The sequence below is a fragment of the Paroedura picta genome, chromosome 3 (assembly GCF_049243985.1).
Source record: "Paroedura picta isolate Pp20150507F chromosome 3, Ppicta_v3.0, whole genome shotgun sequence".
NCBI classification, from domain to species: domain Eukaryota; kingdom Metazoa; phylum Chordata; class Lepidosauria; order Squamata; family Gekkonidae; genus Paroedura; species Paroedura picta.
The window spans coordinates 7362388-7377824 of NC_135371.1; the positions used below are offsets into that span (position 1 = coordinate 7362388).

Here is a 15437-nt window from a genome sequence, read left to right on the forward strand (position 1 = left end):
CACACATACACACAGAGATATATACACACACACACACACACACACACATATAGCCAACACCTACCTGAAGGAGTCTCAGAGCAGCTTACTTTCACCTTCTCTTCCTTTCTCCACAATAGATACCCTATGAGGTAGGAGGGGCTAAGAGAGCTCTGAGAGAACTGCTCTGTGAGAACAGCTCTGAGAGAACTCTGACTGACCCAAGGTCGCCCAGCTAGCTGCATGTGGAAGAGTAGGAACTCAAACCAAGCTCTCCAGATTAGAGGCCACCGCTTTTAAACACTGGCTCCCTGGGAGATGTAAGCTTTGGAGATTCAAACATACCTAAAATATGCACAACATTAATTCAATCCCACCCAATCAGGAAAACCTTTTCGGGGCTGTTGAGAACCCCAAGAGTTTTACAAAAACTCTGTGGAGAAAACCTGCTTCAGAGGAACTGATCTCTGTAGTCTAGAGATGAACGTTAATTCCTGGGGGTCCCCTCAAGGCTGGCACCCTTGATTAACAAGCTCACGGAGGACTCCAGGGAAATATCTCCTACAAGTTGTTGTACAAATTGAATTGGGGGCTGGGTTCGTGATTGAAGCCAATATCCTGGTTGAAGTTGAGAATAATTCTCTGTGATAGCCTTTAAACGTCACAGAATCCCAGGCAGAATAAGCGGAGAAGTTTAGTTTCGAGCCCATGTCGCTGGATAGGTGAAGCTCTGCTTGTTTTTCACTTGGGCAGTGATTCCCTTTCTTGAAAAAACAGGCAGTTTTCTTTAACTGTTGAACACGTTTCCTTCTGTTCACAGTTAACAAATGCAAAGAACACTTTGTGTACAGACGGAGTGCAGGAGATTTTTTTCTCCTCAGCTGGCAAAATGATGATGACAAACATTGATCCCATCTCACACGTCCTGTCAGAGGTAAACTTTGTTCATCACACACTTCTTTTTGTAACAGTAACTTATTCCGACACGGACTCTGTCTCGGACCGACAAGGACGGAGAAGCCGAGGCACTCGCTGACTGACTGAGATTCAGTTAACTGACTCTTAACCGACGCTAACTGACAAAACTCAACAGTTGGAATTTTCCCAGCGTGCACCGCCCCTCCCGGCAATATGTAGGGGGCTTGTGTGTAAGGATGCAAAAAAACCAACAGAAATAAGCCCTCAGAGACAAAGAATCCAGTGAACTCTCATGCTTGCATTTATACACCACGGCTAACTGGCCTGACTTTCAGGATTCCTCCCCAGCCCTAGATGTGAGAAGTGAGGGGGAGGAGGGAAGAACAATGAGGCACCAGCATCAGCCTGACATAACCAGCCAGGCTGGGGTTCAGTTTGGCCCATCCTTTCTCAATTTTTTTTTTACCATTGAGAAACCCCTGAAACATTTGTCAGGCTTCAAAAACTCCAGAAGTGGCACAGTCTTGCAGAATATGGTTGAGAAGCATAGCTATGTGCATGACTGCCTGGGGATGCTCCCCTTCCCACTTCCTCCAGGCCCATCTTTGGCCATTTTGGTGTAGTGGTTAAGAGCCAGTTTGGTGTAGTGGTTAGGAGTCTGGACTTTTAATCTGGCATGCCGGGTTTGAACCTGCGCTCCCCCACATGCAGCCAGCTGGGTGACCTTGGGCTTGCCACGGCACTGATAAAACTGTTCTGAATGAGCAGGAATATCAAGGCTCTCTCAGCCCCACCTTCCTCACAGGGTTTCTGTTGTGGGGAGAGGAATGGGAAGGCGACTGTAAGCCGCTTTGAGCCTCCTTCGGTTAGAGAAAAGTGGCATATAAGAACCAACTCTTCTTTTTCTTCTTCTTCTTCTTCATTTGGGGAGGTCAATATCTTAACACAGCCCGCATTGCGGGCGCCGCGAACTAAATAAAGCCGTAAGGGCTTAGTGGGAGGAGTTAGGGCGGGCTCTGTCCGGGATGAGGAAGGGTGCCGATTGGCCCCTTCCTCCGAACAGGCCAATCCCCGCCCTGCCGACAAGGGCGCCTCTCGCCCCGTTAGGCCACCGGCCAAGGGAGCCCCCGCCAGCCGCGCTGTGCGCGACTGCCGGGGGCTCCCTTGCCTAGCGCCCGCTGTATTTTTCATACAGCGGGCTTGATTACTAGTGACTATATATTAGAGGTGGCCAAACTGCAGCTCTCCGGATGTTCATGGACTACAGTTACCAAGAGCCCCTGTCAGAATCATGGTAATTGTAGTCCACAGGCCTCTAGAGAGCCACAGTTTGGCCACCCCTGCCATGTACGATCATATCACCTGATAAATGTTTAACAGATGTTAAAAATATATCCTTTATTGATTGATTGATTGATTGTATTTATATACTGCCCTCCCTGGAGGCTCAGGACGGTTTACATTGAACTTATGAACCATACATGAAACAATCTTCATTAATAATCATACAATAATATTAATAACAGTGGTTGTAACAGTACAACAATGCAAAATTAATTAATATCCACCCATTCAGGAAACCCTTCCAGGACCATTCACATAACCCTGGTTGAAAAAGCCTGGTTTTGCTGATTTGGGGATTAAAATTGGGGGTCAAAGCCCCCAGACCCTCTCTGTCTCTTCTTCTTGTTCCTGAGAAGGGTCTCAGTCAGGGCTGGGGTGGGGGGTGGGCAAATAAACACAGCAAGGCTAGTTTGGGACCACTGGGCTGGTTGTGAGGATGTTTTTGTGTGAAAGTTTTTCAGAAGCTGTGTGGTCCACCCCCCCACAACAGAGAGGCCAGCTTGTTGGTTCCAGCCCTGCATGCATCAGGGGGATGAGACTACATAATGTCCACCCACCCCCAGGATGGCGGTGATGTGGCTGCAGCAGCTGCTTCAGTTCCTGTCGCTTCCTTTGGGCCTGCCTCTGGCCACCCAGGGACCAGAACTTTTAAAATCAAAAGCTGGCAGCTCTGTAAAGAATTGGAGAAGTGGGGAGAAGGTGATGTCAGGGAGGAAGCTGGCTCTCTCCTCATCGCCCACACCTTCCTGGCCCAGATCTGGCTGCATCTGTTGAATCTGGATCCGTTTCCCTAAAGATGCCAACAAGTTAGGAGTCTGCAAAGTGTGCAATGCGATATAAGGTTGACATCTCTGGGTTGGGAAATTCCTGGAGAGTTTGAGGGGAAATGGGGTTTCAGGAAGGAAGGGATATAATGCAACAGAGTCCACCCTACCAAGCAGCCATTTTCTCCAGGGGAACTGATCTTTGCCATCTGGAGGCCAGTTGTAATTCCAGGAGGCCTCCGGCCACCACCAACCCAAAGGAGTCTCAAAGCAACTCACTTTCACTTTCTCTTCCTTTCTCCACAATAAACATCCTGTGAGGTTGGGGGGGGGGGGGGACTGAGAATGCTCAGAGAGAACTGCTCTGTGAGGACAGCTCTGAGAGAACTATGACTGACCCAAGATCACCCAGCTGGCTGCATGTGGAAGAGTAGGAACACAAATTAAGCTCTCCAGATTAGAAGCCACTGGAGATTCAAACATACCTAAAATATCTTGTTGGCCTCTAAGGCAGTGGTCCCCAACCTTTTTATCACCGGGGACCACTCAACGCCTTTTACTGAGGCCCGGTGTGTGTGGGGGGGTAGTTTACTCCTCTGCTCTCAACCACTGCCCTAGTGCTCTCTGATCGCTCTGGTAATGTTTAAACATCCCTTCAAAATAAGATACAGACACGACACAACAATGAAGTGTGTTGTAAAGGGCCGGGGAGGATGAAGTAAAGGGCCGGGGATGGGGGGAGAAAGTGTCCTTCGGGGCCCACCTCCAATTAGTCGAAGGACCCCATGTGGTCCGCGGCCCACGGGTTGGGGATCGCTACTCTAAGGGGCTACTTAGGGTTGCCAGCTTTGGATCGAGAAATATTTGGAGATGTTTTGGGGTTTGGGCTGGAACGGGGATGCCAAGCGAAGCCTAACGTGGTTTCAACGTCAGTCATGGCGGGACAGGCTCACAGCGGTCGATTTCCCAGCAGGCTGTGCAGCCGCTGTGGGAATAGGGGTGCCGTTTCGGAAAGCGAAGGTTAAACGAGTAAAGGGAAGAGAAAGCCCGCTGCACCTGTCCCCTTCTTTGACTAAACGGGGCCGGCAGAGGGGGGCCGAAGAGGAAGGCTGACGTGGGAAAGAGTTTGTCGAGGCCGGGAGAACGGCAGCAGCAGCCCCCACAGAGAGCAGCAAGAGCAGCGGGAGGAAGTGGTGGTTTCCCGTGTAGAAATCGGGGCGTAGCCAGAGAGAAGCAACAGATGAAACAAGCCGAGCAAGGAGGAACAAACAAACAGCCCCAGGAGGGTCGGAAGAGAAGGGCAGAAGGGCGGCAAAGCGGCAGGAGAGAAAGATGGAGACGCGGCACCCCCAAGGGACGCGGGAGTGACCTCGGTCCAGAACCTGAAGGGTGGGCAGAAAGGTGAGGAGAAGGAACTGCACCACTGACGTGACCCAGATGGTTGATTCTCAAGTGATCGGTTTCCGACACAGGAGACTTGAGTGCAGGGAGGGGCGGCAGGGTTTGGCAGAGACCACAGGCCTGAGGCCTTGGAGATCTCTTAGAAGAGGGCAGGGAAAGGTTCCTGTTGGCAGCAGAGGACAGGACCTGCAGGAATGGTTTCAAACTACGTGTAACGGATAGATATCTAGGAAAACAATTTTCACAGGGGTAGTCAAACTGCGGCCCTCCAGATGTCCGTGGACTACAATTCCCATGAGCCCCTGCCAGCGTTCGCTGGCAGGGGCTCATGGGAATTGGAGTCCATGGACATCTGGAGGGCCGCAGTTCGACTACCCTGCCATTCAACAGTGAAATGGGAGGCCCAAGGAGGTGGTGAGCTCCCCCTCATTGGTGGTCTGTAAGCAGCGGCTGGACAGCTATTTTTCCTGGATGCTTGAGGCTGATGCAGCGTTGAGCAGGGGTGGACTAGATGGCCTGTAGGGTCTCTTCCAACTCCACATACCCCTGAAATATTTCTTTGGCTTCAAGGAACCCCGGAAGTGATGCCTATTGAGAGACGTGGGCATGGAAATAAGATGCGGGAGCCAAACAATCAATCCATTATTTACCTTTTCCATTATGGAGAAAGAGACTAGGCCTGTAGAGCAGGGGAAGTGGGCTCCAGTGACGTCTAGTGCAAAGCCTGCTGGCAGAGGCTCATGGGAATTGTAGTCCATGGATATCTGGAGTGCCGCAGTTTGGCCACTCCTGCATTGTAAGACCATAATGTCCTTCCTCCAAGGCTGTCATTGTTTCTGGCCTGGAGGCCAGTTGAAATTCCAGGAGACCTCCAGGCCCCACCTGGAGGTTGGCAACCCCACTCCAGTTTTTCTCCAAACCTTTACAGGGCGGCTTTCAGAAGCTGAGCCTTCTTCACCCATCGTGAAGTGCCTAAAGATAGAAAAGAGCCAGAGACTTGATCCATACCATCCGCCCTGGCCACGGGGCGGAGACTGTGCTGGTCGCCCGGATGGATGATCTCTGGTGCCAGTTCGATTGAGGCAGTTCGGCTGTCCTCGTGCTTTTAGATCAGTTGGCAGCGTTCGACGTTTTCGATCACGAGTTGTTAGCCTACCGCCTCGCCGTAACAGGGGTTAGGGGCAACGGCCTTGCAATGCCTTGTCTCCTGCCTCCAGAACCGGACACAGAGGGTTGCAGTGGGTGAAGAGTTGTCAGACCCATTCGTGTCCCCTCGTGGGGTGCCGCAGGGGGTGATACTCTCCCCCCATGCTTTTGAACATCTATATGCGCTCTCTGGCATAGCTTGTCCGGAGTTTTGGACTGGGTTGTCATCAGTATGCGGGTGACACCCAGCTCTATCTCCTGATGGATGGATGGATTCCCTGCTTCTCGCTCCCCGGAAACATTTGCTAGTTGTTTATAAGCAGTGTCACCTGAAACTCAACCCCTCCAAGACGGAGGTCCTCTGGCTGGGTGGAAGGGGACAGGAGCAGGAAGTGCGCCTCCCCTGCCTGGACGGGGTGCAGTTTATGGTAAAGTGACCAGAATTAAGGGACTGTAAGGCGGGAAACGGCTACTTTGGAAGGTGGGCAGTATGGTGCCTTGCGGGGGCCCTTCTCCTCCCCAAAATCTCCAGGACACTCCCAACCCAGAGTTGGCAACTCTGTAGCTGCCTCACACTGGACAGACCAGGCTGTTTCTTTCCCCTCCCGGTTGGCAACCTTCCTTTTTGTTCCCGGGTATCGTTGTGAAATCCTCACAAAAGACCTTCTGGTTTCAGCTTGCGTTACCCAGGGAAACATGATGTATCTGGGCTGAGGCAGAAGATGACCTTGTAGGCCTTGAAGCAGCCGTTTCATCAGGGCTTATCGGCCGATGTCCAGCTCCCCCCCCCCCACCCCCACCCCTTCTCACTTCCTCTAGGACGTCAGGCACTCCGGCTGCCAAGAAGTCATTCCTTGTTTTCACGTTTCAGGATCAGGGCGGAGAACCCTGCCTCCCCGTCTTGTTTGCCCAAGTCTCCGGGTAAGCCGAGAAAATGCAGCACGAAATGACGGAAATGGATGAAGGAGAGGGGCTGTTGGGAGGGCGGCCAGAGACAGACACTGCACAGCAGGTAAGGGGGATTTACCTGCAGCCCTTGAGCTTCCAGAACCACGGGGAGAAGCCCCCCCCCCCCCCCCCCGCTAAACACCTTGTCTGGTTTTAGCCCGGCCTTTCTTCCCACAATCCAGGCATCCCCTTCCGTTTTAGCCTCCCAACAACCTTGCAGGGTAGGCTAGGGGTGGACAGGCAGGGGTGGCTTCCACATGGGGACAGGATGTGGGGCTTTCCCAGTTGCTGCTGCTGCAGCAGAGAAAGGGCAGGTTTCTCTGGTTTCCACCTTCCTCTGGGGTGCCCTCCAGGGACTTCAGTCACAGCCAGTGGCCCATCTGATGCCCCCTCAGGGAATAGCATCTCCTGCTGTTGCCTGAAAAGATGGGAGGCTTTGTTCTTCTTCCAACCTGTCTGCAGCACCTGCCTGGAGAAAGAAGAGTTGGTTTTTATACCCTGCTTTTCACTGCCCCAAGGAGTCTCAAAGCTGCTTACAATCATGTTCCCTTCCTCCTCCCCCCCCCCCCCCGCAACAGACACACCTGTGAGGAAGGTGGGGCCGAGAGAACTAACAGGACTGCTCTGTGAGAACAGCACTATCAGGGCTGCGACTAGGCCAAGGTCGCCCAGCAGGCTGCATGTGGAGGAGTGGGGAATCAAGCCCAGCTTGCCAGATTAGACGCCGCCACTCTTAACCACTAAAAAACAAACCCTCATTATTATTATTATTATTATTATTATTATTATTAATTATTATTATTATTATTTCCACTTCAACTCGGTCTTCCAAAGTATTCCTCCCCTGAACGAATGCCCCACTCCCGGCCTGAGATCTGCCTTTTTCTCTCCCCGCCTCACTCCCAGACTTCCTCACCAGAGAGTGCCAACCTCCTGCAGGACCAGGATGCTGCCCTCCGTCCCAGGCAGAGAACTCGTCAGCGGCACAGCCCTGCGCGGCCCTGGAAGTCCCTGCCTGCCACCCCCACAGGCGAGCTGGAGGCAGATCCGCCAGGTAATCGGATTCAGTCCTGGGTCAGCCAGCTCCGGCTTGGGCAATATTTAGAGATTGGGTGGTGGTGGTGGGGGACCTGGGAGAACAAGATTTGGGGAGGAACCTCCATGGGGCACAATGCCATAGAGCAGGGGTAGTCAACCTGTGGTCCTCCAGATGTCCATGGACTACAATTCCCATGAGCCCCTGCCAGCGGCAGGGGCTCATGGGAATTGTAGTCCATGGACATCTGGAGGACCACAGGTTGACTACCCCTGTACTGTAGAGCCCAATTTCCAAAGCAGCTCTTTTCTCCGGGGGAACTGATCTCTTTGACCTGACTTTCTCAATCCGGGTTCTGTGACACCCTGGGGTTTCTTGGCAGCCCTCAAAGCATTTCCTGAATGGGTGGGAATTCATTAATTTTGTATATATATATTTTTAAAATGTGTTAAACATTTCTCAGGTGATCTGGCCATATAGGGTAAGGTCAACTTGCCCCTCCCCATGGCCAATTTTACTCCTGGAGGGGGTCAGAAAGGGAGGGGCCCTGGGTGGGCATGCACACAGCTGTGCTTCTCAGCCGTATTCGGCATGATTGTGTCGCTTCCGGGGTTTATCAAAGCCTGAAGGAGGTTTCAGGGGTTTCTCAACATTAATAACGTTGAGAAAGGATGACTCGGAGACATGTTGCAATTCCAGGAGAGCTCCACAGAACCCTAGAGTTGGCAGGGGCCACACAGGCCATCTAGCCCAACTCCCTGCTCAATGCAAGATCAGCCTCAAGCATCCAGGATAAGTTTCTGTCCAACCGCTGCTTGAAGACCACCAGTGAGGGGGAGCCCGCCACCTCCTGAGGAAGCCCATTCTATTGCTGCACTATTCCGAGTGTGAAAATTCTTTCCAGCCATCACTGGGAGATTCAAAACCAATGGGCCATACAATATAGTCGGGAAATATGAAAAACCATGAGAGGCAAGACAGAGAGAAAATATTTAATGCTGTCCTTTCCCAAACGAACAAACAGCTGGGTAAAAAAAAAAGGTCAATCATACAGCTAGCAGAAATGAACAAGTGTATCGTTCCTGTTCTGGACAGTAAATTCATTCTCAGAAGTAAAGTTTCACAACCAAACAGTATCCGGGATCAAACTGTTTTCATGTTAATTCTTCATCAGAATCTACTGCCCTGTCCGGAAATTAAACAATATAAAAAAGAATGAGAAAACGGCATACCTTTTAGTTATATATCTATCAAGCAAAAATTTAGAAAATAGGCAACCATATTTACCAGCTGGCTAAGTGGCCAGATCTCTACTAAGTAACTGAGAAACAGGCAGCCTTGCTGGGACCAGCCATGCCGGAGAAGGCAAGAGGCCTGGGATACTAGTCAGACCCCAAATCTGCACGGCCCCCGGAGAAGATGATGATTATTCACTTCTTCATTCATGCTATGGCAAGGGCGTGATGCAGCCAGGAAGTCCTAGGGTATTTCCGCACATTAGTAAAAATAGCGTCACGTCCGCAGAATGGTATAGTGTGTCATCATATCACTCCCCCCAGGCCCTCCTCACCTTTTTGCTGTCTAGGATTGTCTGGCTCCCAGGCAAGGGAGGTTCAGAGGTGGTTTTGCCTCACGTCACGGCCCTGGGGTTCCTTCGAGGTCGTCCTTCCAAATGCTCACCTGGACCGACCCTGCTGAACGTCTAAGATCTAACAGGGCTATCCAGGTGGGGTCGATGATGAACCCGAGATGCTGGCAGTGCTTCTTTGGCACTGACCCAGTTTGGTGTCGTGGTTAGGAATGCGGACTTCTAATCAGGCATGCCGGGTTCGATCCTGCACTCCTCCACATGCAACCAGCTGGGTGACCTTGGGCTCGCCACGGCACTGATAAAACTGTTCTGACCGAGCAGTGATATCAGGGCTCTCGAATGTAAGCCGCTTTGAGACTCCTTTGGGTAGAGAAAAGCGGCATAGAAGAACCAACTCTTCTTCTTGTTATTTGCTGGCACACTGACATCCCCACAGGGAGACGCTGCATTTCCGCCCTTGGTACTTGGGCAGAAAAGGTTGCCAAGTCCGATGCCAAGCTTGCTGGCCTCGCTCCCGGAAGCTGCCGCTTATCGCCCTGATCCATCTGTAGCCATGAGCCAAGGCTCATGCTGATCCCCAGGCCTGTGGGCTGCCGCAAAACTCGCTCTGCCAGCCTGGAGTGGCCAACAGACCGGAAGGAAAACATCCCTTTGACATACGAACACACACAGACGCCTCGTACTGAGTCAGATCATTGGCCCATCAAGGTCATGTCTCCATGGGGAGGGGCTGTAGCTGAGCGGAAGAGCCTCTGCTTGGCAGGCAGAAGGTCCCGGGTGGCATCCCTGACCTCTTCAGGACCAGGCAGGAGGCAACGTGAAAGACCTCAGCCTGAAACTCCGGAGAGACACCGTCAGTCTGAGTAGACAAGAGTGACCTTGATGGGCTGAGGGACCAATTCCGTAGGAATCAACTTCACGTGCATTCCCATGTGCCAGGGATGCTTTAGGCCAGGGGTAGTCAAACTGCGGCCCTCCAGATGTCCATGGACTACAGTGGCAGGGGCTCCTGGGAATTGTAGTCCATGGACATCTGGAGGGCCGCAGTTTGACTACTCCTGCTTTAGGCGGATCCTGTCTTGTGCAGGGGGTTGGACTAGACAGCCTGCGTGGCCCCTTCCCACCCTAGGATTCTGCGATTCTATTCTGTGACTGGCAGCTGTCTCCAGGAAGATCTTTGGGTGGGGGGAAAGGAAAATGAGTCTTCCCCATGCTTTTTTTTTTAGTATACTCCAAGCTAGCCCAGGCAAGCCCTATCTCTCAAGCTAAGCAGGGTCATCCCTGGCTAGAATTTGGATGGGAGACCCCCAAGGAATACTAGAGATCATGATGCAAAGGCAGATAATTGCAAACCATCCTCTGAATATCTCTTGCCTTGAAATGTGGCTCTCCAGATGTCCATGGACTACGATTCCCTTGAGCCCCTGCTGTCACCATCCTGGCAGGGGCTCATGGGAATTGTAGTCCATGGACATCTGGAGGGCCGCAGTTTGGCCACCCCTACACTATGGGGCCTCCATAAGTCGGCTTGTGAGTTGATGGCTCATACTTTCTTTGGCCCCAGCTTGGTTGTTCCAGGGCGCAAGGACCCATGCCCACCATCTTCTCCTTTCCCTTCCAGTCTTCTCCTCCATGACCTCTCTCCAGGCGGAGGAGTTCTTTGATATGGTGGCTAAAGTCCAGGCCCGGAGGCTCAACGACCAGCGGGCCGATTTCGCAGGGCCCGAGGGCACAAGTAGTGAGAACGCGGCCGTCTCGGAGGACCAACTCTACGACACTATCCTGGCTCATCAGGTGAGTCTCTCAGTCCCTTAAGAACGTCCCGGGAGATGCCCTGGGGGCTGCCTAGGGTGGATGATCGCAGAGGTTGCCGTTTTGCTGCAGCAACAAAGTTAGGCTTGCTTTACCTAGGCCTGTCTTAAGAACATAAGAAGAGCCCTGCTGGATCAGAACAATAGTCCATCTAGTCCAGCGTCCTGCTTCACACAGGAGTCAACAGTTCCTCTGGAGGGAAGCAACAGGGAATGGAGGCCAAGACTTTCCCCGATGCTCCCACCTGGATCACGAATTAGTGCCACTGAGTGTGGACCTTCACCTTGGTCGGCATGCTTATCCTCTATATCAGTGGTCCCCATGGTGCCACCCCCCCCCCGCAGTAAAGCTTGCGCAAGCTTGCGACCCGGGAAGCTTCTTACTGCGGGAGGGGGGGAGAGGGAATCAGGGCACATGCGCCATGTGCGACTGAAATTGCGCATGTGCGGCACTTTTGCGCATGCGCGCATGCGCAAAAGTGCTGCACATGTGTGATTTCGGCCACACATGGCGCATGTGCAGCCCGGCCACTCCTGCGCGATGCGCGGGTGCGCCTGCGCGGCATGCACAGGCGGGCAGTTGCCCTGCCGGTCCCCTTTTAGAAGAAAGATAGTAGAAAAGCCCATTTTAAAAACTCGTTGGGGTCCTGGCAGCTTCCAGATCTTTCCTAATTGAACAAATCCAACCAATTGGCTGGTACAAAAATGTAATCTTTTTGGTTATAATTATTCCAATTTATTTTGTGGATATTGCCTTCATATCTACAACATGCAAACATAAACCAAAAAAGGGTTTCTGATAAACACAATTTTTTTTCTTTTGCAATGGCCCGTTTCAAGGTCGTTCTCTTCCTCAGTGGTTTGTTATCCTATGAATAGACAAGAGGCCAGTGAGAGCCGCACAGAGCACATGTGGACAGCCACCCACAACCCTCCAGCTTACCTCGTAGCTGTTCTTCCTGCTCAGGCCAAGCGTCAGGAAGAGGAGGAGAAGCAGAGAGGGCCTCTGATGGGCCCTCAGTCGGGAACTGCTATCAACCTATTAGGGGCACGTCCCCCAGTAAGGGCCAATCACAGCAGCACGTCCTTGGAAGGACCATGCCGTTTTTATGTGGTATGATAAGGAGAGCCCTGCTGTGTCAGGCCAGTGGTCCATCTAGTCCAGCATCCTTCCTCACAAAGCCACAGGACATAAGAGGCTAAGGCCTTCTCCTGATGTTACCTCCTGACTCTGAGATTCAGCAGATTAATGAGAAAACATGTCGCTATCTTATACATTGTTGATAAGACGGCCCGGGGGCTAGGGAAGGTGGGTCTCGGGTAGCTCCCTGGTCCTTGATACAACTTGGTCCTAGCCTGTCCCATCGGTCCCACTGCAGACGTCCCTCATTCTCCTCTCCCCACAGAGCCAGCGTCTGGAGGACCAGCGGACGGAGCCCCCCATCCCAGTGGGTGTCCAAGGGTTGCTGGATCTGCTGCTCAGAGCTCAGGGAACCCGGATGGAAGACCAGCGCTCAACTCTTCCCCCCGGCCTCGCCTCCGTAAGACGTTTCCCTTCCCCAGCCAGAGTATGAACCTGTCTGAGCTTTCCTCTGAGCCTCTGCGGGTCTCATGACTGAAGACTATAAAGACAGTCTATAAAGACAGTCAGGGTCTTTGGAACCAAGCGATGCTTAAAAAAACTTCGACGATGTCGCCCGGCAGTAGGATATGCAAAATCAAAGCAGGCTCTCTCCAACACAGCAAATTGCTCATAGCTTCCTGGCCAGGATTTTCAAGTAAATGGAACTGCCTCTCCTCCATCTAGGGAAGCGCATCACCGCTAGCAGGAGCAGCAGAGGCGCAAGACTTATGTTAGCACCAGCCACAAAGCAAGGTGCGACCTTTCCAGTTTCACAGAACTCTTCCTGAAGCTGAAGGTCCATCAGAACAAGACAGCTGATGAAAGGGGAGGAGCCAAAGGCCCTGGTGAAGGGCAGGTATTTCCAGAAACTCTTGGCAGACTAATTTAGCTTTTTTCTGCGACAAAGTATCTCCACGGGCACCAAAGCAAGCGCTACGAGGAGAAAGCTGGTGTGGAGGAATTAAACTGGGGAGGGGGGATTGACGGATTCGCTTTTTGCTAAATTTGCTTGTAAGACTCAATTTCATGTTCTTCTCACTGGAGGTTTTTGTTGTTGTTTTTTAAAGCAAGACTCTCCGATGCAGGTACTGTTTTATTTAGAAAGTTTCATCCTGCTTCCACACTTGGAGATACTGGGTAGTGTGTGGGTTTTTTGGCAATTAAGTACAAGCACAGTTCTTTTTGCTGCTCTAAAAACAGAGGTCTTTCCCTCAAGGCCCTTCTACTGTCTCCATTCATGTTTGCAGCTCTCTCCCCTCCCTCTTCCAGCTCTCTTCCCTCCCTCTGAATCCCCTCCTCCCCCTGCTGCCATTTTGAATCATGTTAACACTCTGGCTTCTCCCATCCAGCTATTTAGGCCTAAAATCCCCCTCACCCCCTTTCCCGTTGGCTGTTGTGGTTCTGAAAGAGCATCTCACACTGTGGTCTATTTTGTTTAAAACGTTTTCTTTTGGGTTTTTTGACTTTTTTTTTTTGTAAGTGCCATTTGTATAACGAGCTTCAAATGCTGTCAGCGTGTAAATCACTGGCACAGTATCAGTGGACATAACCAGTGCAGTATAGAAGAAGAAGAGAAGCTGGCTTCTTATACCACGCTTTTCACTACCCAAAGGCGTCCCAGAGTGGCTCCCCAAACGCCTTTCCCCTTCCCCTCCGCACAACAGACACCCTGTGTGGTTGGTAGGGCTGAGAGAGCTCTGAGAGAACTGCTGTGCAAGAACACCCCCAAGAGAACTGTGACTGGCCCAAGGTCGCCCAGCTGACTGCATGTGGAGGAGTGGAGAATCAAACCCAGTTCTCCAGATTAGAAGGCAACACTCTTCACCACTACGTCCAGCTGGCAGGGTTGCTAATCCCCAGGTGGGGCCTGGAGATCTCCTGGAATTGGAATCCATCTTCAAACAACAAAGATTAGTTCCCCTAGGGCAGGGGTAGTCAACCTGTGGTCCTCCAGATGTTCATGGACTACAATTCCCATGAGCCCCTGCCAGCAAACACTGGCAAGGGCTCATGGGAATTGTAGTCCATGTACATCTGGAGGACCACAGGTTGACTACCCCTGCCCTAGGGAACAATGGCTGCTAGGGAACAATCTCACTGAGATCCTGCCCCCAACCTTCCCCTGCCCAGGTTCTGCCTAAAATATCTAGGCATTTCTGAATTCAGAGTTGGCAACAGGAAGATAATTAAAATTATTTTTAACCCGCCCTTCCAGTGCTGCTCAGAATGGGTAACAACGCTGAATACAAACATCTTCTAAAAAGTTAGAACAATATTAAACCAGTATTGATTCTCATGCTCCCAACTAATATTTTAAACAGGGGTTGATCAGGAGCTGGCCTTCCATTGCTTGGTAGGCCCTGACTGTAGACCTGTAAAGCTCCGTCTTGCAGGAAGAGATCTGGTTTTCGGCGCCTGCTTTTCACTGCCTGAAGGAGCCCCAAAGTGGCTCCACAAACCCCTTTCCCTTCCTCTCCCCACAACAGACACCCCAGACACCCCTGCGAGGGAGGTGGGGCTGAGAGACTGCTGAGAGAACTGCAGATAGCCCCAGGTCACCCAGCTGGTGCTGCACATGGAGGAGGAGTGGGGAATCACAGAATCATAAAATAATACAGTCGCTTGGATTCCAGGTATCTCTCCTGGGGACATTGTCTAGCTAAAAAGGAACAAAATGATTCTTCGGAAATTATATGCCTCACTCTGTCCTCACCGTTCCCCAGCAAGGCTTTCAAATGTCCACTCTTCAAAACACCCATATTTTCCAACAATAAAGGATCCTGAAACGTCACATCCCGCTGATGAAACTCAGGCGGACGTTCAGACTTTTGCAACGTTTCCCTTTTGCAAAGATGTGCAAAGGCCGTCTCTGGGATCGGGCCTTTGCACAACCAGAGAGGGCTCCAGCACCGAAGGCCCGCCTGAGCTCTGTCAGGGGGAAGGGGACTACCCCAGGGCAGTGAGATTGGAAAACTGAAAACAGGCTCTCTCCAAGGGTCCTCAAATTGACAACAGGGTGTGTGTGCGTGAGAGAGAGAGAGAGAGAGTGTGTGAGGGGGACCTCGGTGCGATCCCACAATGGGGGGATAAATGGAGCATCAGACCCAGTGCATGAAACCAGATGGCTTGATTTGACCGAGATTGGCTTGCAACTGATCAGCCTAGGTTCCCTCGCAGGGTGGGCGGAGGGGAGAACTGTGGTGGAGGGGAGGACGCTGTAAGCTTAGATGGATCCCCACTGTCAGGGGATGATGTCAGAATAAATAGACCTCCAGATCACAGAGGGGTTTCCTGGCAGGGGATGGCAGGGGTGGAGGGCAGAGTTTACGGTGCCCCGGCCCTGCTGATTTCCCTTAGCCCTGCCTCCTGGCTGTTC

At 51.9% G+C, this 15437-nt stretch overlaps 1 protein-coding gene across 1 annotated transcript; it reads left to right on the forward strand.

The window, feature by feature from the left end:
* The first annotated feature begins 4062 nt into the window (after nt 1-4062).
* GPSM3 (G protein signaling modulator 3) lies at nt 4063-13468 on the forward strand. Its single transcript, XM_077331243.1, has 5 exons — nt 4063-4406; nt 6424-6564; nt 7407-7554; nt 10749-10921; nt 12345-13468. Exons 2-5 carry the CDS (start codon nt 6487-6489, stop codon nt 12510-12512), a joined length of 567 nt encoding a protein of 188 aa, XP_077187358.1. The 5' UTR covers nt 4063-4406; nt 6424-6486; the 3' UTR covers nt 12513-13468.
* Nucleotides 13469-15437: the final 1969 nt, after the last annotated feature.

Bases quoted from the DNA above. Each gene is read 5' to 3' on its own strand.
- GPSM3 (XM_077331243.1), top strand. From the start codon at position 6,487: ATGCAGCACGAAATGACGGAAATGGATGAAGGAGAGGGGCTGTTGGGA. The intron at 6,565-7,406 runs GTAAGGGGGATT...CCTCACTCCCAG, and splicing joins AGACAGACACTGCACAGCAG to ACTTCCTCACCAGAGAGTGC. The intron at 10,922-12,344 runs GTGAGTCTCTCA...CTCTCCCCACAG, and splicing joins ACACTATCCTGGCTCATCAG to AGCCAGCGTCTGGAGGACCA.